This window comes from Somniosus microcephalus, chromosome 9 (assembly GCF_052327205.1).
Source record: "Somniosus microcephalus isolate GS21.2 chromosome 9, FLI_Smic_1.0, whole genome shotgun sequence".
NCBI classification, from domain to species: Eukaryota; Metazoa; Chordata; class Chondrichthyes; order Squaliformes; family Somniosidae; genus Somniosus; species Somniosus microcephalus.
The window spans coordinates 249,638,784-249,663,793 of NC_140995.1; the positions used below are offsets into that span (position 1 = coordinate 249,638,784).

The window sequence follows — 25,010 nt, forward strand, 5'->3', positions numbered from 1 at the left end:
GCTCTCTCTCTCTCTCGGTCTCGCTCGCTCCCTCTCTCTCTCGGTCTCGCTCGCTCCCTCTCTCTCTCGGTCTCGCTCGCTCCCTCTCTCTCTCGGTCTCGCTCGCTCCCTCTCTCTCTCGGTCTCGCTCGCTCCCTCTCTCTCTCGGTCTCGCTCGCTCCCTCTCTCTCTCGGTCTCGCTCGCTCCCTCTCTCTCTCGGTCTCGCTCGCTCCCTCTCTCTCGGTCTCGCTCGCTCCCTCTCGGTCTCGCTCGCTCCCTCTCTCTCTCGGTCTCGCTCGCTCCCTCTCTCGGTCTCGCTCGCTCCCTCTCTCGGTCTCGCTCGCTCCCTCTCTCGGTCTCGCTCGCTCCCTCTCTCTCTCGGTCTCGCTCGCTCCCGGGCTCCCTCGCTCCCGGGCTCGCTCGCTCCCTCGCTCCCTCTCTCTCGGTCTCGCGCGCGCTCGGTCTCGCGCTCGCGCGCTCTGTTTCGCTCGCTCCCTCTCTCTCTCTCTCTCTCTCTCTCTCGGTCTTGCTCGCTCCCTCTCTCCCGGTCTTGCTCGCTCCCTCTCTCCCGGGCTCTCGGTCTCCTGGGCTCGCTCGCTCGCTCTCTCCCGGGCTCGCTCTCTCCCGGGCTCGCTCTCTCCCGGTCTCGCTCGCTCCCGGTCTCGCTCGCTCCCCCTCTCCCGGTCTCGCTCGCTCCCCCTCTCCCGGGCTCGCTCGCTCCCCCTCTCCCGGGCTCTCTCGCTCGCTCCCCCTCTCCCGGGCTCGCTCGCTCGCTCCCCCTCTCCCGGGCTCGCTCGCTCGCTCCCCCTCTCCCGGGCTCGCTCGCTCGCTCCCCCTCTCCCGGGCTCGCTCGCTCGCTCCCCCTCTCTCTTGGGCTCGCTCGCTCCCTCTCTCCCTCTCGGTCTCGCTCGCTCCCTCGGTCTCGCTCGCTCTCTCTCACGCGCGTGCTCGGTCTCGCTCGCTCCGTCGCGCTCTCTTTCGCGTGCTCGGTCTCGCTCCCTCTCTCGCGCGCGCTCGGCCTCGCTCACTCCCTCGCGCTCTCTTTCGTGTGCTCGGTCTTGCTCGCTTTCTCTCGCGGGCGCGCTCGGTCTCGCTCGCTCCCTCCCTCTCGCTCGTGCCCGCTCGGTCTCGCTCGTTTGCTCCCTCTTTCACGCGCGCTCGGTCTCGCTCCCTCCCTCCCCCTCTCTCCCGCGCGTGCTCAGTGTCGCTCGCTCCCCCTCTCTCGCGCGTGCGCTCGGTCTCACTCGCTCCCTCTCGCGCGCTTGGTCTCGCTCGCTCCCCCTCTTTCGCATGCTCGGTCTCGCTCCCTCTCTCGCGCGCGCTCGGCCTCGCTCGTTCCCTCTCTCTCTCGCGCGCAGCGCTCGGTCTCGCTCGCTCTCTCTCTCGCGGGCGCGCTCGGTCTCGCTCGCTCCCTCTTTCTCGCGCGTGCGCACTCGGTCTGGCTCGCTCCCTCTCGCTCGCTCCCTCTTTCGCGCACGCTCGGTCTCGCTCGCTCCCTCCCCCCCTCTCACGCGCGCGCTCGGTGTCGCTCGCTCCCTCTCTCTCGCGTGTGCGCTCGGTCTCGCTCGCTCCCTCTCTCTCGCGGTCTCGCTCGCTCCCTCTCTCTCTCGGGCTCGGTCTCTCTCGCTCTCTCGGTCTCGCTCGATCGCGCTCTCGGTCTCGCTCGCTCGCTCTCTCGGTCTCGCTCGCTCTCTCGGTCTCGCTCGCTCGCTCTCTCGGTCTCGCTCGCTCGCTCTCTCGGTCTCGCTCGCTCGCTCTCTCGGTCTCGCTCGCTCTCTCTCGCTCTCGCTCGCTCCCTCTCTCTCTCGGTCTCGCTCGCTCCCTCTCTCTCTCGGTCTCGCTCGCTCCCTCTCTCTCTCGGTCTCGCTCGCTCCCTCTCTCTCTCGGTCTCGCTCGCTCCCTCTCTCTCTCGGTCTCGCTCGCTCCCTCTCTCTCTCGGTCTCGCTCGCTCCCTCTCTCTCTCGGTCTCGCTCGCTCCCTCTCTCTCTCGGTCTCGCTCGCTCCCTCTCTATCGCGGCGTGCGCACTCGGTCTGGCTCGCTCCCTCTCGCTCGCTCCCTCTTTCGCGCGCGCTCGGTCTCGCTTGCTCCCTCCCCCCCTCTCGCGCGCGCTCGGTGTCGCTCGCTCCCTCTCTCTCGCGTGTGTGCTCGGGCTCGCTCGCTCCCTCGCTCGCTCTCTCGGTCTCGCTCGCTCTCTCGGTCTCGCTCGCTCTCTCGGTCTCGCTCGCTCTCTCGGTCTCGCTCGCTCTCTCGGTCTCGCTCGCTCTCTCGGTCTCGCTCGCTCTCTCGGTCTCGCTCGCTCTCTCGGTCTCGCTCGCTCCCTCTCTCTCTCGGCCTCTCTCGGTCTCGCTCGCTCTCTCGGTCTCGCTCGGTCTTGCTCGCTCGCTCTCTCGGTCTCGCTCGCTCGGTCTCGCTCGCTCGCTCTCTCGGTCTCGCTCGCTCGCTCTCTCGGTCTCGCTCCCTCGGTCTCGCTCGCTCGCTCGCTCCCTCTCTCTCGGTCTCGCTCGCTTCCTCTCTCGGTCTCGCTCGCTCCGTCTCTCTCTCGGTCTCGCTCGCTCCCTCTCTCTCTCGGTCTCGCTCGCTCCCTCTCTCGGTCTCGCTCGCTCCCTCTCTCTCTCGGTCTCGCTCGCTCCCTCTCTCTCTCGGTCTCGCTCGCTCGCTCCCTCTCTCGGTCTCGCTCGCTCCCTCTCTCTCTCGGTCTCGCTCGCTCTCTCTCTCTCTCGGTCTCGCTCGCTCTCTCTCTCTCTCGGTCTCGCTCGCTCCCTCTCTCTCTCGGTCTCGCTCGCTCCCTCTCTCTCTCGGTCTCGCTCGCTCCCTCTCTCTCTCGGTCTCGCTCGCTCCCTCTCTCTCTCGGTCTCGCTCGCTCCCTCTCTCTCTCGGTCTCGCTCGCTCCCTCTCTCTCTCGGTCTCGCTCGCTCCCTCTCTCTCTCGGTCTCGCTCGCTCCCTCTCTCTCGGTCTCGCTCGCTCCCTCTCGGTCTCGCTCGCTCCCTCTCTCTCTCGGTCTCGCTCGCTCCCTCTCTCTCTCGGTCTCGCTCGCTCCCTCTCTCGGTCTCGCTCGCTCCCTCTCTCGGTCTCGCTCGCTCCCTCTCTCTCTCGGTCTCGCTCGCTCCCTCTCTCTCTCGGTCTCGCTCGCTCCCGGTCTCGCTCGCTCCCGGGCTCCCTCGCTCCCGGGCTCGCTCGCTCCCTCGCTCCCTCTCTCTCGGTCTCGCGCGCGCTCGGTCTCGCGCTCGCGCGCTCTGTTTCGCTCGCTCCCTCTCTCTCTCTCTCTCTCTCTCTCTCTCTCTCTCTCGGTCTTGCTCGCTCCCTCTCTCCCGGTCTTGCTCGCTCCCTCTCTCCCGGGCTCTCGGTCTCCTGGGCTCGCTCGCTCGCTCTCTCCCGGGCTCGCTCTCTCCCGGGCTCGCTCTCTCCCGGTCTCGCTCGCTCCCGGTCTCGCTCGCTCCCCCTCTCCCGGTCTCGCTCGCTCCCCCTCTCCCGGGCTCGCTCGCTCGCTCCCCCTCTCCCGGGCTCGCTCGCTCGCTCCCCCTCTCCCGGGCTCGCTCGCTCGCTCCCCCTCTCCCGGGCTCGCTCGCTCGCTCCCCCTCTCCCGGGCTCGCTCGCTCGCTCCCCCTCTCCCGGGCTCGCTCGCTCGCTCCCCCTCTCTCTTGGGCTCGCTCGCTCCCTCTCTCCCTCTCGGTCTCGCTCGCTCCCTCGGTCTCGCTCGCTCTCTCTCACGCGCGTGCTCGGTCTCGCTCGCTCCGTCGCGCTCTCTTTCGCGTGCTCGGTCTCGCTCCCTCTCTCGCGCGCGCTCGGCCTCGCTCACTCCCTCGCGCTCTCTTTCGCGTGCTCGGTCTCGCTCGCTCCCTCCCTCTCGCTCGTGCCCGCTCGGTCTCGCTCGTTTGCTCCCTCTTTCACGCGCGCTCGGTCTCGCTCCCTCCCTCCCCCTCTCTCCCGCGCGTGCTCAGTGTCGCTCGCTCCCCCTCTCTCGCGCGTGCGCTCGGTCTCACTCGCTCCCTCTCGCGCGCTTGGTCTCGCTCGCTCCCCCTCTTTCGCATGCTCGGTCTCGCTCCCTCTCTCGCGCGCGCTCGGCCTCGCTCGTTCCCTCTCTCTCTCGCGCGCGCGCTCGGTCTCGCTCGCTCTCTCTCTCGCGGGCGCGCTCGGTCTCGCTCGCTCCCTCTCTCTCGCGCGTGCGCACTCGGTCTGGCTCGCTCCCTCTCGCTCGCTCCCTCTTTCGCGCACGCTCGGTCTCGCTCGCTCCCTCCCCCCCTCTCACGCGCGCGCTCGGTGTCGCTCGCTCCCTCTCTCTCGCGTGTGCGCTCGGTCTCGCTCGCTCCCTCTCTCTCGCGGTCTCGCTCGCTCCCTCTCTCTCTCGGGCTCGGTCTCTCTCGCTCTCTCGGTCTCGCTCGATCGCGCTCTCGGTCTCGCTCGCTCGCTCTCTCGGTCTCGCTCGCTCTCTCGGTCTCGCTCGCTCGCTCGGTCTCGCTCGCTCGCTCTCTCGGTCTCGCTCGCTCGCTCTCTCGGTCTCGCTCGCTCTCTCGCTCTCGCTCGCTCCCTCTCTCTCGGTCTCGCTCGCTCCCTCTCTCTCTCGGTCTCGCTCGCTCCCTCTCTCTCTCGGTCTCGCTCGCTCCCTCTCTCTCTCGGTCTCGCTCGCTCCCTCTCTCTCTCGGTCTCGCTCGCTCCCTCTCTCTCTCGGTCTCGCTCGCTCCCTCTCTCTCTCGGTCTCGCTCGCTCCCTCTCTCTCTCGGTCTCGCTCGCTCCCTCTCTCTCTCGGTCTCGCTCGCTCCCTCTCTCTCTCGGTCTCGCTCGCTCCCTCTCTCTCTCGGTCTCGCTCGCTCCCTCTCTCTCTCGGTCTCGCTCGCTCCCTCTCTCTCTCGGTCTCGCTCGCTCCCTCACTCTCTCTCGGTCTCGCTCGCTCCCTCTCTCTCTCGGTCTCGCTCGCTCCCTCTCTCTCTCGGTCTCGCTCGCTCCCTCTCTCGGTCTCGCTCGCTCCCTCTCTCTCTCGGTCTCGCTCGCTCCCTCTCTCTCTCGGTCTCGCTCGCTCCCTCTCTCTCTCGGTCTCGCTCGCTCCCTCTCTCTCTCGGGCTCGCTCGCTCCCTCTCTCTCTCGCGCTCCCTCGCTCGCGGGCTCCCTCGCTCCCTCTCTCTCGGTCTCGCGCGCGCTCGGTCTCGCGTGCTCTGTTTCGCTCGCTCCCTCTCTCTCGGTCTCGCTCGCTCCCTCTCTCTCGGTCTCGCTCGCTCCCTCTCTCTCTCTCTCTCGGTCTCGCTCGCTCCCTCTCTCCCGGTCTTGCTCGCTCCCTCTCTCCCGGGCTCTTGGTCTCCTGGGCTCGCTCGCTCGCTCTCTCCCGGTCTCGCTTGCTCCCCCTCTCCCGGGCTCGCTCGCTCCCCCTCTCCCGGGCTCGCTCGCTCCCCCTCTCCCGGTCTCGCTCGCTCCCCCTCTCTCTTGGGCTCGCTCGCTCTCTCGCTCCCTCTCTCCCTCTCGCTCCCTCTCTCCCTCTCGGGCCCTCTCGCTCCCTCTCGGTCTCGCTCGCTCCCTCGGTCTCGCTCGCTCCCTCGGTCTCGCTCGCTCCCTCGGTCTCGCTCGCTCCCTCGGTCTCGCTCGCTCTCTCACGCGCGTGCTCGGTCTCGCTCGCTCCGTCGCACTCTCTTTTGCGTGCTCGGTCTCGCTCCCTCTCTCGCGCGCGCTCGGCCTCGCTCACTCCCTCGCGCTCTCTTTCGCGTGCTCGGTCTTGCTCGCTTTCTCTCGCGGGCGCGCTCGGTCTCGCTCGCTCCCTCCCTCTCGCTCGTGCCCGCTCGGTCTCGCTCGCTCGCTCCCTCCCTCCCTCCCCCTCTCTCCCGCGCGTGCTCGGTGTCGCTCACTCCCTCTCTCTCGCGCGCGCGCTCAGTGTCGCTCGCTCCCCCTCTCTCGCGCGCGCGCTCGGTCTCACTCGCTCCCTCTCGCGCGCTCGGTCTCGCATGCTCGGTCTCGCTCCCCCTCTCGCGCGCGCTCGGCCTCGCTCGTTCCCTCTCTCTCTCTCGCGCGCGCGCTCGGTCTCGCTCGCTCTCTCTGGCGTGCGCTCGGCCTCGCTCGCTCCCTCTCTCTCGCGCGTGCGCACTCGGTCTGGCTCGCTCCCTCTTGCTCGCTCCCTCTTTCGCGCGCGCTCGGTCTCGCTCGCTCCCTCCCCCTCTCTCACGCGCGCGCTCGGTGTCGCTTCCTCCCCCCCCCTCTCGCGCGCGCTCGGTGTCGCTCGCTCCCTCTCTCGCTCGCGCGCGCTCGATCTCGCTCGCTCCCTCTCTCTCTCGGTCTCGCTCGCTCCCTCTCTCTGGCGCGCGCTCGGTCTCGCTCGCTCCCTCTCTCTCTAAATTGGTTTGGAAATGATAAATGTAATTGACAATAAATTGATCTTTGGAATCCCTGTTGTTGCTGAGCACTTTCCACATTGTGAGAGTATCCCAGACAGAGGGGATAAAGGGCTCCTGTCTCCGATGGGGGACTGGGTGAGTCGGACTCTGACCGTTCACCTGGCCTGTTGGCTGCAGTGGAGTTTAGTGGTGGGTTTTGGTGCTGGTGGTAGGCGTCCCTAGCTGTTGCTGTTCTGCACACGAGGCTGGGTATGGGGTGTGTGTGTGTGTGGCCAGGCCCATTGTGTGAATGTGCTCGTGCATGTTTATCTGTTTGTGTGTGTTTGCGTGTGGCCTGTGTGTGTGTGTGTGTGTGTGTGTGTGTGTGTGTGTGTGTGTGTGTGTGTGTGTGTGTGTGTGTGTGTGTTTTTTTTTGCGCGTGTGGCCTGTGTGTGTGTGTCAGTAGTGTATTAAGTTCACCCCTGCCCTGTCACTTGTATCCCTGACATTGACCTCTCCTGCTTCGGGTACTAGGCTGCACACTCGTGATATTACATTGTTCCCCCCCCACCCCCCTCACTCATTCTCTTCCCCGCCCCCTCTCGTGCTCTCTCGCTTTCTCTCCTCCCCCCCCCCCCTTGCATTCCACCCCTTTGGGGCAGAGTGTTTTTTCTGAGCTTTTGTCGGTTTTATTCACGTGTTTTCTCCCCCTTTTGCTCTTTTTGTTTCTGTCTATCAGGCTTAGTGCGGCCAGCGACCATCCTGTAACCAGAGTGAGGATGTGTGTGTGGTACCCCTGGCTGTCCCCCTCCAGCGACCCCTTCTCTACCATTCCTGCCTCTCTGCAACAAGAACCTCTCCACTACTTAAATAAAATCACCCACGGACTCTCTGCTTCTCTCCGCTGAATACTTGACAAACCCTCGATTGCTTCATCACAAACCTGGTTTCTGCAAGAGACTGTCCTTTGTACTTTCTGGGGAATGGACTGCCTGTCACGTTGCTGGTCCGGTCTGACCCGAGTTTGTTCTGATGGGGTCTGGCCTGGTTCAGCTTGCTTCGGTTCGGTTCGGTGATTCCGCCTCTTTGCTCCGCACGGTCCGATGGAAAGTTTCCGCTTGTGTAAAATGCATTTGTGAAGAGAGAAATTTTGGGTCTGATTGTTACTGGAGCCGGTCAGACGGAGCCTGTGGGACATCGGAGTGTAGAGTTCAGCGCGCGAGTGTGTCCCGCCCCTTTAACAAGTGTGTCTGTGTGTGTGTGTCTGTCTGTGTGTGTCTCTGTCTCTGTGTGAGCTCGTTCTCGAGCTGCGGGTTACACAGGCAAGGCCGTGTTCTTTACCCAGCTGACAGCTTTGCTGCCGCAGAAGACACCAAGTCAACCAGACCTTGGGGGGGTGGGGGGTCACGGGGCAGATTTCACGGTCATTTTTTATCTGGTGCCAGACCCACATTTACTGAGATCGTGACCTCCTGGGTTATCAGTTTAGTATCAGAACCATGACTGTTCTTCGGCAGCACCTCCCAAACCCGCGACCTCTTCCACCTAGAAGGACAAGGTAAGCAGGCGCATGGGAACACCACCACCTCCAAGTTCCCCTCCAAGTCACACACCATCCTGACTTGGAACTATATCGCCGATCCTTCATCGTCGCTGGGTCAAAACATCCCCACCTCTGTATTCTCCTCCAGCGCTGCAACCCTTCAAAAATTCTCTCTTCCTCCAACTCTGTCTGCTTATCCATCCCCCAATCACTTCGCCCCAGCATTGGCGGCTGTGCATTCAGCTGCCAAGGCACTAATCTCTGGAATTCCCTCCCTAAACCTCTCCTCCTTTGACCCTCTTTTTTAAAATATCCATCTCCTTGACCAAGCTTCTAGTCGCCCCTCCTAATAGCGCCTTCTTCGGCTCTGCAATTATTCTATCATTATACGGATGTAGCTCCTTGGGACATTTAAAGTTGAACATGCAAAATAAATGCTTGTTGTAGGTGGGATATAAAAGAGTATGAGGAGTGAGAAGGAGATGGGAAAGTGTAGAGGGAGCTTTACTCTCTATCTAACCTCTGCTGTACCTGCCCGGGGAGTGTTTGATGTGACAGCGCAGAGGGTGCTTTACTCTGTATCTAACCCGTGCTGTACCTGCCCTGGGAGTGTTTGATGGGACAGTGTAGAGGGAGCTTTACTCTGTATCTAACCCGTGCTGTACCTGCCTGGGAGTGTTTGATGGGACAGTGTAGCGGGAGCTTTACTCTGTATCTAACCCGTGCTGTACCTGCCCTGGGAGTGTTTGATGGGACAGTGCAGAGGGAGCTTTACTCTGTATCTAACCCGTGCTGTACCTGCCTGGGAGTGTTTGATGGGACAGTGTAGCGGGAGCTTTACTCTGTATCTAACCCGTGCTGTACCTGCCCTGGGAGTGTTTGATGGGACAGTGTAGAGGGAGCTTTACTCTGTATCTAACCCGTGCTGTACCTGCCCTGGGAGTGTTTGATGGGACAGTGTAGAGAGAGCTTTACTCTGTATCTAACCTGTGCTGCACCTGCCCGGGGAGTGTTTGATGGGACTGTGTAAGGGTACGGCGGGTTTTATAATGAATTCTATAACGAGATTCCTTGTGCCCTCAGATGTCCTCCTCTCAGTAACGTCTCCCAAGCTACTTGCTGTCAGTGACATTTCTGAGTTGTTTTTCGTGTGCTTGTGTGGCTTTTTGCCGATAAATAATGACGGGAGTGATCTATTTATTGAACATTGTGCCTGCTGTTACCGGGAGCTGCTCTGGACCACGCGGCTCCCCGTCTCTCCCCCCCCCCCCCCGCCCGGGACTCCCTGTTCCTCCCCGGGGCTCCCCGTCCACCCCAGGGCTCCCCGTCTCCCTCTCCCATGCCCGCAGCAACCTGCCCCGCGTGCCCAATGTTGGCATCACCATAGCTCACGGTATGATGCCACTGGTGACGCTCGGTTTAAAACCGTGCCCGCTCTGCTCTGACCCTCCGTTGCTCCTCCTTCCTCCTCTTGCCCCTCCTGTGGTGAGGCCAGTGACTCCTGGTTCCCCCGAGGGCTGTTCCTCACGCCTGGGCGGTGGAGAGTGTCAGGCGACTCTTGCCTGTGGAGGGCTTCACCGAGCGCGCGTGATCGCGTCTTTGCTGCGTCTCCAACGCGGAGGCGCTGAGACCGGTTGTACCAGACACCTTGACCAAGTTCGCAGCTGAACCATCGCGGAGCGGGTCAGCACTTGCTGCAAGGTCTATCTATTGAACTAAAGCCAGTGACCTTCGCCTCCCCACCCCTTCCCCCCCCAAATCTCCTGGTTCCCCTCTGTAACTCCCTGCCGGGACAGGGGTTTGAGGTTAGCCTGGGCGCTCACGATCCCTCGGTCTGTCATCCTCCCTCCTACCCTCATTGAGCCTGGAAGCCATCTGGGCTTTAAAGCTGCCTTGGCTGGGGGCTGGGTTGTTGGCGAGGGGGACGGGGAGCCCCGGGGGCGAGACGGTGGGGGGAGAAGGGCCTGGTCTGATGGTGCAGGCAGGGGGGTTACTGGCCAGTCTGTCTGAAGTCAGCAGTCCTGGTGCCTGGTATTCTGAGGATGGAGCCTGGAATGGGGCCCTCAGACCCGGTGTTGAGCCGATTGTAGCCCCTCCCCAACCCTCGCCCCAGTGCAAACTCCAGAGATGGGTCATGGTGCTGTCCCAGAGCTGGACGGGCTCCCCAGTACACCCTCTGCCAGTACTGAGGCTCATTGGCCCTGCTCTGTGCTGAGTCAGCTCCCCTCTGTCGGGAGACAACAGTTGGCCTCAGCACCACTCTGTTAGGGAGGAGGGTGGGGGTTAAGAATCGGCCAATGTTCCTGCTCCCTGTCACCACCCAGTGACCCCTACTGCGGGGTTCAGCTGTGATCCCTGTTGATTTTCAAGCCATCCCCTAACTCTCTCAACCCCTGTCACTGTACCTCAGGAGTTCCAACCTCGGCCATGATGTGAGTGAGGCTGTGCGTAACAGGACTAACACTTAAAGGTTTGCCCAGTGGTGTGCACCCCAGCACGGGCAAGCCAGCTGGTATGTCATCCCATCCTCTTGCGTGTGGTCAGTATCACAGTATCAGGCTGTCACATTCAGGCTAAAACTACTAGTCTAATTTACGTGCAAATAAGATAATTACACAGAAGCAGAAATGCTCAGCAAGTACCCAGCGGGAAAATGTTAGCAAATAAACAGAAGTTCTTCCTTATTTGATTTCAATTGATACTTAAACTGTTTCAAAAGTCCTAACTGTGCAGCAGTTCCATTGCTCTGTGCTGTGGACACCTTCTCTGTAAAGGACTCCTTCCGACCCTCTGCAAGCTGGTGTCCGCCAACATCTCAGACATGAGACAGTTGCTGCTGCTCTTTAATTAATGAATACAGGCAGCAAGGGCATTGGGAGAGCTCCCTCGGGCACTTGGCTTCCGTGTAAAGGTGGCTGTCTCCAGACAGATTTTAATGATCTGTTCACTCAAATCCTGAGCTTTCTGGAATATTTTACATTTCTACCTCTACAGTCAAAGGTGTTACTCATTACTTTGCAGTCCACACTGTTAATGGATTTACCAGCAGAGAGAGAGTGAGCACTTCATCAACAACAACAACAACTTGCATTTATATAGCACCTTTAACATAGTAAAACGTCCCAAGGCGCTGCACAGGAACGTTACCAGACACCGAGCCACATGAGGAGATATTAGGACAGATGACCAAAAGCTTGGTCAAAGAGGTCGGTTTTAAGGCGCGTCTTAAAGGGAGGTGGAGCGGTTTAGAGAGGGAAATCCAGAGCTTGGGGCCCAGACAACTGAAGGCACAGCCGCCAATTGTGGGACAAAGGGAGTTGGGGGATGGGGTGATGGTGAAGTCCTGGTCTCAGTACATCTCTTCACCCACCAATCATGGTCTCCTCACAATTCGAACACCGTCGACTGTCCCCTTGGGTTGGACTAGACGCCGTTATGTTGCACAGGCTCCATGGCCTGGTCCTCTGCCTGTGGGGCTGATCCTGGTTAATCCCCTCCCTGCCAATTGATGTTGCTTTTATTCCCTCCGCCTCAGTGTAAACACTTCCAACTGGGTCCGGCAGGACTGTTAGAAAGGTCAATCGAACTCTCCTCCTTTCTGAGATCGAGTACTCTTAGCTATGGTCAGATGTCAGCCGTTGTTCAGTTGGTAGCACTCTCGCGCACTTATCCGAGGAAGGATGTTCTTGCCATGGAAGGAGTTCAGCGAAGATTCACCAGGCTGATACCTGGGATGGCAGGAATGACGTATGAGGAGAGATTGGGTCGATTGGGCTTATACTCGCTGGAGTTTAGAAGAATGAGAGGGGATCTCATTGAAACTTATAAAATTCTGACAGGACTGGACGGACTAGATGCAGGAAGGATGTTACCGATGGTCGGGGAGTCCAGAACCAGGGGTCACAGTCTAAGGATAAGGGGTAAGCCATTTAGGACAGAAATGAGGAGGAATTTCTTCACCCAGAGAGTGGTGAACCTGTGGAATTCTCCACCACAGAAGGCAGTAGAAGCCAATTGATTAAATATATTCAAGAAGGAGTTTGATATATTTCTTAAGGCTAAAGGGATCCAGGGGTATGGGGAGAAGGCAGGGACCGGGTACTGAAATTGGATGATCAGCCATGATCACATTGAATGGCGGAGCAGGCTCGAGGGGCCGAATGGCCGACTCCTGCTTCTATCTTCTATGTTTCGCCTCTGAATCAGAAGGTTGTGGGTTCAAGTCCCACTCCAGAGATTTGAGCATAAAAATCTAGGCTGACACGGAGCGAGTGCTGCGCTGTCAGAGGTGCCGTCTGTCCTCTCGGGTGGATGTAAAAGATCCCATGGCACTATTGGAAGAAGAGCAGGGGAGTCTCCCTGGTGCCCTGGCCAAGATTTATCCTTAAACCAACATCACTAAAAACAGATTATCTGGTCATTATCACAGTACTGTTGATGGGACCTTGCTGTGCGTAAATTGGCTGCCATATTTCCTCCATTACACAGTGACTACACTTCAAAACAAAGGACCTGTTTGGCTGTAAAGCGCTTTGGGACAAGCGGTTGTGAAAGGCACTAGAGAAATGCAAGTTCTTGTGTTGACAGTTCTTGTGAGCAGAAATGTTTCTCAGCTGTGAGTGAGACAGGTACTGCGGAATTAATAATCACACTTTTCAGAGAGTGGTTCATGTTACATAGTTTTAACCTGAACGTGACACTAACAGGCCAATTTATCTACACATGTAATTACACAGAAGCAGAAATGCACAGCAAGTAACTAGCGGTAAATTACTTGAGTTGCTCGACACAACACCACTTTCCGAGAGCCCCGGACCCTCCTCTCTCGAGGTGTTCTCCTGGAATAAGCAGGGCATAAAGAGGGACTGAGATTTTGAGGAAATGCCCACGGCTCTTTCTAACGACAGGTTTCTGCTGAAGATCAAACCGATCCCTCATAGCAGTCAGGTAGACAATGGTCTGAACATTGGTCTCGGGCTGGTTGTTGAGTCGTTTACTTCTGACCCCACCCAGACAAACTCTTCTCAGTGTGAATCCTGATACAATCTAACTTGTGAAAGACCAACACTGACCTAATTCTGGGAAAGTGACTTGCCCTGCCCCTAGACTAGTCTCTAGACTGTGTATTGCTTTCTCCCTAACACCAGAATAAAGAGAGCCAGCCTCTGCTGTATAACCACAATGTATATTCCCGTCCAGCAACCCTCATGGGCCAATAGCCAGCAATCCAGCAGGTGATCTCGTGACCCGCATGAAGAGTGGCTGTCCAAACAAGCAGGGCGTGCGGAGCTGACTCCCCCCGCTGAGGGAGGCAGCAGAGGGGGATAAGAGGAGGAGAGATGGTGGCGAGGGGGGTATGGGGTGAGCGGGAGGAGGGGGGAAAGCCAGGGGGTGAAGCCGCAGATTTCTGAAGACAGCTGCGAATATATCAATGCTTCTCGTGATTGCTGCCTTGCCTCGTGGTTTAGATTTACATTTTCTCTCCAGTAAGAGTTACAAAGGTGTAAGTTTGTTTTTATTGTGGGTAGATAAGTGTGCACAGCAGAGAAAGATCCCACCCTCTCCACAGGGGCTACCATCCCCCCCCCCCCCCCCACTCTCCTGGCTAACAGGACCCCCTAGCCCCTGCACGCTCCCAGCTAACAGGACCCCCTAGCCCCTGCACGCTCCCAGCTAACAGGACCCCCTAGCCCCTGCAGCTCCCAGCTAACAGGACCCCCTAGCCCCTGCAGCTCCCAGCTAACAGGACCCCCTAGCCCCTGCACCCTCCCAGCTAACAGGACCCCCTAGCACCTGCACCCCCCAGCTAACAGGACTCCCTCCCCCAGCTCCCAGCCTGTGGGCTATGGGGAGCCTCACCCCCAGCCCCTCCTTCGTTTGACCTCAGCCAATGCGCTTGACCCGACGGTGGCTCAGCACGGATTTTCTGACTGCTGGGCGTGTGTCCAGTTACACCGGGAATGGCGAGGCTGATGTGAACAGTATTAAAGGTGCAGTCCCTCCTGTTTCCCCTCCCTGCTCCACGGGCAGTGACCAGAACAACACTGGTAAATGGTGGCCTCTCTCTCTCTCTCCGTCTCTCTCTCTCTCTCCGTCTCTCTCTCTCTCCGTCTCTCTCTCCCGTCTCTCTCTCTCCGTCTCTCTCTCTCTCCGTCTCTCTCTCTCTCTCCGTCTCTCTCTCTCTCCGTCTCTCTCTCTCCGTCTCTCTCTCTCTCCGTCTCTCTCTCTCTCTCCGTCTCTCTCTCTCTCTCCGTCTCTCTCTCTCTCTCCGTCTCTCTCTCTCTCTCCGTCTCTCTCTCTCTCTCCGTCTCTCTCTCTCTCTCCGTCTCTCTCTCTCTCTCTGTCTCTCTCTCTCTCTCCGTCTCTCTCTCTCTCTCCGTCTCTCTCTCTCCGTCTCTCTCTCTCTCTCCGTCTCTCTCTCTCTCTCCGTCTCTCTCTCTCTCTCCGTCTCTCTCTCTCTCTCCGTCTCTCTCTCTCTCCGTCTCTCTCTCTCTCCGTCTCTCTCTCTCTCCGTCTCTCTCTCCGTCTCTCTCTCTCTCCATCTCTCTCTCTCTCCGTCTCTCTCTCTCTCTCTCCGTCTCTCTCTCTCTCCGTCTCTCTCTCTCTCCGTCTCTCTCTCTCTCTCTCCGTCTCTCTCTCTCTCTCTCTCTCCGTCTCTCTCTCTCTCCCCCCTCTCTCTCTCCCCCTCTCTCTCTCCCCCCTCTCTCTCTCCCCCTCCTCTCCCCCCTCTCTCTCTCCCCCCCCTCTCTCTCTCCCCCCCCTCTCTCTCTCCGCCTCTCCGTTTCTCCCTCTCTGCCTGTGGCTGTGGGAATGATTTTTTCCTCTCTGACCTTTTTCCGACATGTATGTGGTGTGTGTGTTTACTTTTTCACTTGCTGTAATAACCTAGATCTGAAATAAATGGTACCGCGGCTGGCGAGCTCTGTCTCTTCTCCTATTTATTGCTCCATTCGCTGTTTCCCGCACATGGCCCAGGCCCCGGGACAGGAGCGAGGCCCTGAGGCTGGCATCCAGGACATTGAAACATACAAGATTCTGAGGGGGATTGATGGGGTCGGTGGCCGGGGCGTCTAGAACCAGGGGGCACAGTCTCAGGATAAGGGGTCGGCCATTTAAGACTGAGATGAGGAGGAATTTCTTCACTCAGAGGGTGGTGAACCTTTGGAATTCTCTACCCCAGAGGGCTGTGAATGCTGAGTCTGAGTATATTCAAGGCTGAGATCGATAGATTTTTGGACTCGAGGGGAATCGAGGAATATGGAGATCGGGCGGGAAAGTGGAGTTGAGGTCAAAGATCAGCCATGATCTTATTGAATGTCGGAGCAGGCTCGAGGGGCCGAATGGCCGACTCCTGCTCCTAATTCTTCTGTTCTTATAGGAGAGACTTCAGGGCCTATGGGCCTGAGGCAGTGTTGCCAGAATGGGAGGAGGATTAGAAACAGGCACTGATGGTGATGGAGTTGGTTGCTGTACAACCGAGCAGTAAATACCAGCCAGTGACAGACCTACAGCCCCCAAACCCCAAAGCGTTGCCTCGCAGCACCGCCCCCCCACTGTCCCGAACCCCAAACCAGAGCCACCCCAAACCAGAGCCCTCCCCCATCCCGAACCAGAACGTACTGTCCCCTGACCCCACCCACTTTCTGACCTTCAACCCCAATGACCCTCGACCGCTCCCACAGGATTTAAGGACAGTGGCAGCATGGATACAATATTGGCAAAGGGACAGAAAGCAGAGAGTAGTGGTGAACAGTTGTTTCTCAGACTACAGGAAAGATAGGGAAAATAGCAGAGGGGGGAGGAGTAGCCTTAGTGATTAGGGATCAAATCACTTCAATGAGAAGAGAGGATTTAAAGAGAGGTAAGCAGCCAGTGGAGACTTTATAGGTTGAATCAAGAAATAGGAAAGGATCTAAGACTAGTGGGTGTTGTGTATAGGCCTCCTATAGCAGCTCTGAAGTGCTAGATTGTATAAATGTAGAGATTAGACAAGCATGTAGTAAAGGCAGAGTGTTTTTAATGGGGGATTTTAACTTTCATATAGATTGGGAAAAGCAGACTAGCACCTGTCAGAAAGGTAGTGAATTTCTTGAGTGTGTCCGGGATAGTTTTCTACAACAATATGTCCTAGAGGCAACAAGGGGGCAAGTCATATTAGATTTAGTCATGAGCAATGAGCCAGATTTAGTTAACAGCCTAATGGTGCGTGAACATTTATCCAATAGCGATCATAACATGATCAAGTTCAACGTAGCATTTGAAAGGGAGAAACACGAAACAACTACTAAGATTCTAGATTTAGGATGAGGCCGACTTCAACAGGATGAGGCCAAGTCTGTCCACAGTAAACTGGGCAAATCTGTTAATGGGTAAAACGACAGAAGATCAGTGGGAGGTGTTCAAAAAAGAATTGAAGGTGATACAGAACCAGTTTATACCCCTGAGGGGCAAGAGCTCTACTTGACAAAACAAACAGGCATGGGTGACTAAAGAGGCAAGGGACAGCATAAAACTAAAGGAAAAAGCATACAAATATGCAAAAATAGCACAGATCCCGGCAAATGGGAAAGATACAAAGAACAAAAGGTGACAAAACAGATAGTAAGAGCTACAGAAAGGGAGTATGAAAAGAAACTTGCAAGGGATTTCAAAATCAACACATTTTTACAATTATATTAGGAAAAAGAGGGTGGACAGGAGCAATGTGGGCCCCATAAAAACAAAGTGGTGATATTGTCCATGACAATGGGGGAAATGGCAGATATGTTGGATAATTACTGTATTTACAGTAGAAGAGGATAGCATGCCGGAAATCCCAAGGAAACTAAATCAGGGACAGGAACTTGCGTGTCCCTGTCTATGTTTCTATAATTTGGATGATCAGCCATGATCGCATTGAATGGCGGAGCAGACTCGAGGGGCCGAATGGCCTACTCCTGCTCCTATGTTTTTTGCCAAAATTAACGTAGGTAAAATAACAGTAATGAAGAAAATAATGTGAGAAGTCACACAACACCAGGTTATAGTCCAACAGCTTTATTTGAAATCACAAGCTTTCGGAGCGCTGCTCCTTCGTCAGGTGAAGTGAAGAGATGCATATAGGCACAGCATATATAGTCAGAGAACACTGCCAGATGATTACAGGTAATCTTTCTAACTGCCCTTTATCACACCTCGGCAGAGAGATAATCACAGCAATCAAAGGTGTGAATGGTGTCCAAACAGGCCAGTCAGGAAAACATTACATCAAAGAGCAATGAGGTGGGGTCACAAGGGGTCAAATGTTGCAGATGCTGGGGTCTGTATGAAAAACAAAAAACAATATATATAAAAAAAAAATGTTTTTGCTGGAAATCACAGCAGGTCCAGCCGCATCTGTGTAGAGAGAACAAGCCAACGACGACTCTACACAGATGCAGCTGGACCTGCTGTGATTTCCAGTAAAAAAAAATTTTTTTTTTTTGTTTTTCATACAGGCCCTGCAACATTTGACCCCTTGTGACCTCACCTCATTGCTCTTTGATGTAATGTTTTCCTGACTGACCTGTTTGGACACCATTCACACCTTTGATTGCTGTGATTATCTCTCTGCCGAGGTGTGATAAAGGGCAGTTAGAAAGATTACCTGTAATCATCTGGCAGTGTTCTCTGACTATATAAGCTGTGTCTTTATGCATCTCTTCACTTCACCTGCCGAAGGAGCAGCGCTCCAAAAGCTTGTGATTTCAAATAAAGCTGTTGGACTATAACCTGGTGTGTGACTTCTCACATTTGTCCACCCCAGTCCAACTCCGGCATCTCCACATCGAAGAAAATAATGGCACTAAAGAGTGACAAATCCCCAGGGCCAGATGGTTTCCGTCCCAGGGTTTTAAAGGAAGGAGGTGAGCACATTGCAGATGCCCGAACTATAATCTTCCAAAGTTCTCTAGATTCAGGAACCGTTCCTTTAGATTGGAAATTGCACAGGTCACGCCACTTTGTTAGAATGGTGAGAGAGGGAAACCAGGGAATTATAGACCAGTTAGTCTAACATCTGTTGTTGGGAAATTGAAGAGGTGACTAAAGTAGTGGACAGGGGAATGTCTATGGATGTTATTTATATGGATTTCCAGAAAGCATTTGATAAAGTCCCACATAAGAGACTGTTAACTAAGGTAGAAGCCCACGGAATTGAGGGCAAATTATTGGCCTGGTTAGGAAATTGGCTGAGTGGCAGGAGACGGGCAGTAGGGATAATGGGCAGGTACTCAAATTGGCAGGAGGTGACTAGTGGTGTCCTGCAGGGATCTGTGTCGGGGCCTCAACTATTCACAGTATTTATTAACAATTTAGATGATGCCATAGAAAGCCACATATCCAAATTTGCCGATGACACAAAGATAGACGGCATTGTAGGCAGTGTAGATAAAGCATAAAATTACACAGGGATATCGACAGATTAAGTGAATGGGCAAAACTGTGGCAAATGGAACTCAATATAAGCAAATGTGAGGTCATCCACTTTGGGCCTAAAAAGGATCGAACAGGGTACTTTCTAAATGGTGAAAGGCTAAAAACAGTGGATGGCCAAAGAGACTTGGGGGTCCAGGTACACAGATCATTAAAATGTCATGAACAGGTACAGAAAATAATCAGAAAGGCTAACGGAATGCTGGCCTTTACATCTCGAGGACTAGAGTATAAGGGGGTAGAAGTTATGCTGCAGCTGTACAAAACCCTGGTTAGACCACACCTGGAGCACTGGGAGCAGTTCTGGGCACCACACCTTAGGAAGGATATACTGGCCTTGGAGAGGGTGCAGAAAAGATTTACAAGAATGGTTCCAGGGATGAGAGACTTCAGTTATGTGGATAGACTGGAGAAGCTGGGGTTGTTCTCCTTAGAGCACAGAAGGTTAAGAGGAGATTTGATAGAGGCGTTCAAAATCATGAATGGGTTTGATGGAGTAACTAAGGAGAAAGTGTTTCCAGTGGCAGGAGGGTCGGTAACCAGAGGACACAGAGTGAAGAAAATCGGTAAAAGAACCAGAGGGGAGATGAGGAAACTATTTTTTACGCAGCGAGTTGTTGTGATCTGGAAAGCGCTGCCTGAAAGGGCGGTGGGAGCAGATTCAATAGTAACTTTCAAAAGGGAATTGGAGAAATACTTGAAGGGGAAAATTTACTGGGCTCTGGGGAAAGAGCAGGGGGGAGTGGGACTAACTGGCTCTACCAAAGAGCCGGCACAGGCACGATGGGCTGAATGGCCTCCCTCTGTACTGTACCGTGCTATGATTCGATGGGCAATAAATGCCAGCCTAGCCAGTGACGCCCACATTCAGGGAATCAGTTAAAACCCGGGAGTGGCGCTGGTGGAGGCATCGTTAGGTGCCCGTCACAGCCTGGTTCGCATGTTTCCCAGAGAGCTGCAGTTTCTCTGTGAGGTGGACCTGGGTTGGGGGGCAGGGGGTGATGGAGCTTCGGTGGTGCTGCGTTTGACTCTTTCTCCACCCTCCCCCCAGGATGGTAGCGGGGCTCTGCGACGGAGTGGCTCCTTTGGCAAAATCCGCGAAGTTCTGAAGCGCAGCAGCGAGATGCTGGTCAAGAAACTGCAAGGAAACGGACCGCCGGAGCCCAAAAATACCAGGTACAGCCTCGGGGGAGGGGATTCCCCCCTCGCTGGGGCAAATGGGGGGGATTCCCCCCTCGCTGGGGCAAATGGGGGGGATTCCCCCCCCTTGCTGGGATAAATAGGGGGGATTTCCCCCCCCCCCCGCTGGGATAAATGGGGGGGATTTCCCCCCCTCGCTGGGATAAATGGGGGGGGTATTTCCCCCCCCCTCGCTGGGATAAATGGGAGGGGATTTCCCCCCTCGCTGGGATAAATGGGGGGGGATTCCCCCCCCTGCTGGGATGAATGGGGGGATCCCCCCCCTCGCTGGGATAAACTGGGGGGAATTCCCCCCCCCTCGCTGGGATAAATGGGGGGGATTCCCCCCCTCGGGATAAATGGGGGGGATTCCCCCCCTCGTTGGGATAAATAGGGGGGATTCCCCCCCTTGCTGGGGGAAATGGGGGGATTCCCCCCCCCTTCGCTGGGGGAAATGGGATTCCCCCCCCTCGCTGGGGGAAATGGGGGGATTCCCCCCCCCTCGCTGGGGGAAATGGGAGGATTCCCCCCCTCGCTGGGGGAAATGGGGGGATTTCCCCCCCTCGCTGGGGGAAATGGGGGGATTCCCCCCCTCGCTGGGGGAAATGGGGGGGATTCCCCCCTCGCTGGGGGAAATGGGGGGATTCCCCCCTCGCTGGGGGAAATGGGGGGATTCCCCCCTGAGCTGGGGAAATGGGGGGATTCCCCCCCTCGCCGGGGGAAAGGGGGGGGATTCCCCCCCTCGCCGGGGGGAAAGGGGGGGATTCCCCCCCTCGCCGGGAGGAAAGGGGGGGATTCCCCCTCGCTGGGGGAGCTGCGGGTGTGCGTTACGTTCAGTGTGACTGTTTCTCTCTCTCTCTCTCTCTCTCTCCCTCTCAGTATGAAGCGAGCAGCCTCTCTGAATTACCTCAATCGGACCGGCGACGAATCGTTCCAGGTAAGGTCAGAGGCCAGCTGGACACGCTGACCGGTGCAGGACTGAGCGCGACTGAGTGACAAACCCGAAACCCAATAACCAGCAAAACAGAGAGAGAACTTTAGAGAGGAAAAAAATATATAGAGGGACCGCGAGAGAGAGGAACAAAAGGAAAAGGACAGGGGCAGAGCAAGAGAGAGACAAAGGGGCACGGCGGAGAGAGACAGGGGGGGCGGAGAGAGACGGGGGGGGGCGGAGAGAGACGGGGGGGCGGAGAGAGACGGGGGGGGGCGGAGAGAGACCGGGGGGGGGGCGGAGAGAGACGGGGGGGGGGGGCGGAGAGAGACGGGGGGGGCGGAGAGAGACGGGGGGGGGGGGCGGAGAGAGACGGGGGGGGGCGGAGAGAGACGGGGGGGGACGGAGAGAGGAACAGGGACATGCTCATACACACACACTCTTGCTCTCACTCTCGCACTCACACACTCTTTTATGCTTCAGGGGAACCAGTGGATGCAGTATATTTGGATTTTCAAAAGACATTCAATAAGATGTTGCATAAAAGGTTGTTACACAAGATTAGGGCTCATGGGGTTGGGGGTAATATAGTAGCATGGATAGAGGATTGGTTAACGGACAGAAAACAGAGAGTAGGGATAAACGGGTCTTTTTCAGGTTGGCAGGCTGTAACTAGTGGGGTGCCGCAAGGATCAGTGTTGGGGCCTCAGCTATTCACAATCTATATCAATGACCTAGATGAAGGGACCGAGTGTAATGTATCCAAGTTTGCTGATGATACAAACATAGAAACATAGAAGATAGGAGCAGGAGTCGGCCATTAGGCCCCTCGAGTCTGCTCCACCATTCAATGCGATCATGGCTGATCATCCAAATTCAGTACCCTGTCCCTGCCTTCTCCCCATACCCCTTGATCCCTTTAGCCTTAAGAAATATATCCAACTCCTCCTTGAATATATTTAATGAATTGGCCTCCACCGCCTTCTGTGGTAGAGAATCCCACAGGTTCACCACTCTCTGGGTGAAGAAATTCCTCCACATTTCTGTCCTAAATGGCCTTCCCCTTATCCTTAGACTGTGACCCCTGGTTCTGGACTCCCCGACCATCGGGAACATCCTTCCTGCATCTAGTCTGTGCAGTCATGTCAGAATTTTATAAGTTTCAATGAGATCACCTCTCATTCTTCTAAACTCCAGCGATTACAAGCCCAATCGACCCAATCTCTCCTCATACGTCATTCCTGCCATCCCAGGTATCAGTCTGGTGAATCTTCGCTGCACTCTCTCCATGGCAAGAACATCCTTCCTCAGATAAGGCGATCAAAACTGCACACAATACTCCAGATGTGGTCTCACCAAGGCCCTGTACAACTGCAGCAAGACATCCTTGTTCCTGTACTCAAACCCTCTCGCTAGGAAGGCCAACATACCATTTGCCTTCTTAACCGCCTGCTGCACCTGCATGCTTACCTTCAGCAACTGGTGCACAAGGACACCCAGGTCTCGTTGCACTTCCCCTTCTCCCAATCTATTGCCATTCAGATAATCTGCCTTCCTGTTTTTGCCACCAAAGTGGATAACCTCGCATTTATCCACGTTATATTGCATCTGCCATGCTTCTGCCCAATCACCCAACATGTCCAAATCATCCTGGAGTTTCTCGACATCCTCCTCACAACACACACGCCCACCCAGCTTTGTGTCGTCTGCAAATTTGGAGATATTACATCTAGTTCCCTTATCTAGATCATTAATATATATTGTGAATAGCTGGGGTCCAAGGACCGATCCCTGCGGTACCCCACTAGTCACTGCCTGCCACTCGGAAAAGGACCCGTTTATTCCAACTCTTTGCTTCTGTCTGCCAACCAGTTCTCTATCCAAGTCAATACCTTGCCCCCAATCCCATGTGCCTTAACTTTACACGCTAATCTCTTATGCGGGACCTTATCGAAGGCCTTCTGAAAGTCCAGATACACCACATCCACTGGTTCTCCCTTATCTATTTTACCAGTTACATCCTCAAAAAATTCCAGTAGATTAGTCAAGCACGATTTACCTTTTGTGAATCCATGTTGACTTTGTCCGATCCTGTCACCGTTTTCCAAGTGCTCTGCTATTACATCTTTTATAATGGACTCTAGCAATTTCCCCACTACCGATGTCCGGCTTACCGGTCTGTAATTCCCCGTTTTCTCTCTACCACCTTTTTTGAATAGTGGGGTAACATTAGCTACCCTCCAATCCACGGGTACTGTTCCAGATTCTATCGAATGTTGGAAGATGATCAGCAATGCATCTACTGTTTCTAGGGCCTCTTCCTTAAGTACCCTAGGATGTAGATTATCAGGCCCTGGGGATTTATCGGCCTTCAATCCCATCAATTTCCCTAACACCATTTCCCTACAAATACTGATTTCTTTCAGTTCTCCCCTTTCATCAGACCCTATGTTCCCCGGCATCTCTGGGAGGTTATTTGTGTCCTCCTTTGTGGAGACAGAACCAAAATATGTATTTAGTTGCTCTGCCATTTCTTTGTTCCCCATTATAAATTCCCCTGATTCTGACTGCAAGGGACCTACACTTGACTTCACCAATCTTTTTCTCTTCACATATCTATAAAACCTTTTACAGTCAGTTTTTATGTTCCCTGCAAGCTTACACTCGTATTCTATTTTCCCCTTCTAAATTAATCCCTTTGTCCTCCTTTGTTGAATCCTGAATTGCTCCCAATCCTCAGGATTATTGCTTTTTCTGGCCAATTTATATGTCCTCTCCTTGGATCTTATGCTATCCCTAATTTCCCTTGTTAGCCACGGTTGAGTCACCTTTTTTGTTTTATTTTTGTGCCAAACTGGGATGAACAGTTTCTGTAGTTCATCCATGCGGTCTTTGAATGTTTGCCATTGCCTATCCACCGTCAACCCTTTGAGTGACATTCCCCAATCAATCCTACCGAACTCGCGCCTCAGACCATCGTAGTTTCCTTTATTTAAATTTAGGACCCTAGTCTCTGAGTCAACTACTTCAATCTCCATCTTTAATGAAGAATTCAATCATATTATGATCGCTCCGATCCAAGGGGCCTCGTACAACAAGATTGCTAATTAATCCTTTCTCGTTACATAATACCCAGTCTAAGATGGCCTGATCTCTGGTTGGTTCCTCGACATATTGGTCCAGGAAACCATCCAGTAAACACTTCAGGAATTCCTCCTCCACAGTTTTTTATAGATTGGGCTAGCCAAATTAGTATGTAGATTAAAGTCACCCATGATGACTGCTGTGCCCTTATTGCATACTTCTTTAATTTCCCTTTTAATGCTGTCCCCAACCTCCGCCTTACTGTTTGGAGGTCTATATACCACTCCCACTAACGTTTTCTGCCCCTTGGTATTTCTCAATTCTACCCATACAGATTCCACATCATCAGAGCTAATATCCTTCCTTACAATTGTGTTAATCCCTTCTTTAACCAGTAATGCTACCCCACCTCCCTTTCCTTTTTGCCTATCTTTCCTGAATATCGAATACCCCTGGATGTTGAGTTCCCAGTCTTGGCCATCCTTGAGCCACGATTCCGTAATCCCAACCAAATCATATTCGTTTACCTCTATTTGCGCAGCCAATTCATCCACCTTATTACGAATGCTCCTCGCATTAAGACACAAAGCCTTCAGGCTTATTTTTTTAATGCTCTTAGACCTATTAGAACTATTATTTACTGTGGCCATGTTTGATTTAAACTGTTGATTTCTCTGACTGCCACTTTTGTTTTTCTCCTTCCTTTCTTAAGCTTTTATCCTTGTTTCCCTTTCCTCTGTCCCCCTGCTCAGGTTCCCAACCCCCTGCCATCTTAGTTTAAACCCTCCCCCAGAGCACTAGCAAACACTCCCCCTAGGACATCGGTCCCGGCCCTGCCCAGGTGCAAACCGTCCGGTTTGAACTGGTCCCACCTCCCCCAGAACCGGTTCCAATGTCCCAGGAACTTGAATCCCTCCCCCTGGCACCATTCCTCTAGCCACGTATTCATCTGAAATATCCTTCTATTTCTACTCTGACTAGCACGTGACACTGGTAGCAATCCTGAGATTACTACCTTTGAGGTCCTATTTTTTAATTTACCTCCTAACTCCCTATATTCAGCTTTTAGGACCTCATCCTGGTTTTTACCTATATCGTGGGTACCTATATGCACCACGACAACTGGCTGTTCACCCTCCCCTTCCAAAATGTTCTGCAGCCGCTCTGAGACATCCTTGACCCTTGCACCAGGGAGGCAACACACCATCCTGGAGTCTCATTTGCAGCTGCAGAAACGCCTATCTATTCCCCTTACAATAGAATCCCCTATTGCTATAGCTTTACCCCTCTTTTTCCTCCCGTCCTGTGCAGCAGAGCCACCCCTGGTGTCAGGAAGTTGGCTGCGGCTGCCTTCCTCTGATAAGCCATCCCCCCCAACAGTACTCAAAGCGGTGTATCTGTTTGAGAGGGGGATGTCCACAGGGGACCCCTGCACTACCTGCCTGCGCCTAGTACTCTGCCTGTTGGTCACCCGTTCCCTTCCTGCCTGTCCAACCTCTACCTGCGGTGTGTCCAACTCGCTAAACGTGCTATTCACGACGTCCTCAGC

The 25,010-nt window shown here is 55.3% G+C and overlaps 1 protein-coding gene across 1 annotated transcript in view; it reads left to right on the forward strand.

Moving 5' to 3' along the window:
* klc1b (kinesin light chain 1b) overlaps positions 1-25,010 on the forward strand; it is a 135,586-nt gene that overhangs the window by 101,585 nt on the left and 8,991 nt on the right. Inside the window, 2 exon segments of the mRNA XM_085998133.1 lie at positions 19,319-19,443; positions 20,326-20,383. Coding sequence (XP_085854259.1) covers positions 19,319-19,443; positions 20,326-20,383 — 183 coding nt within the window.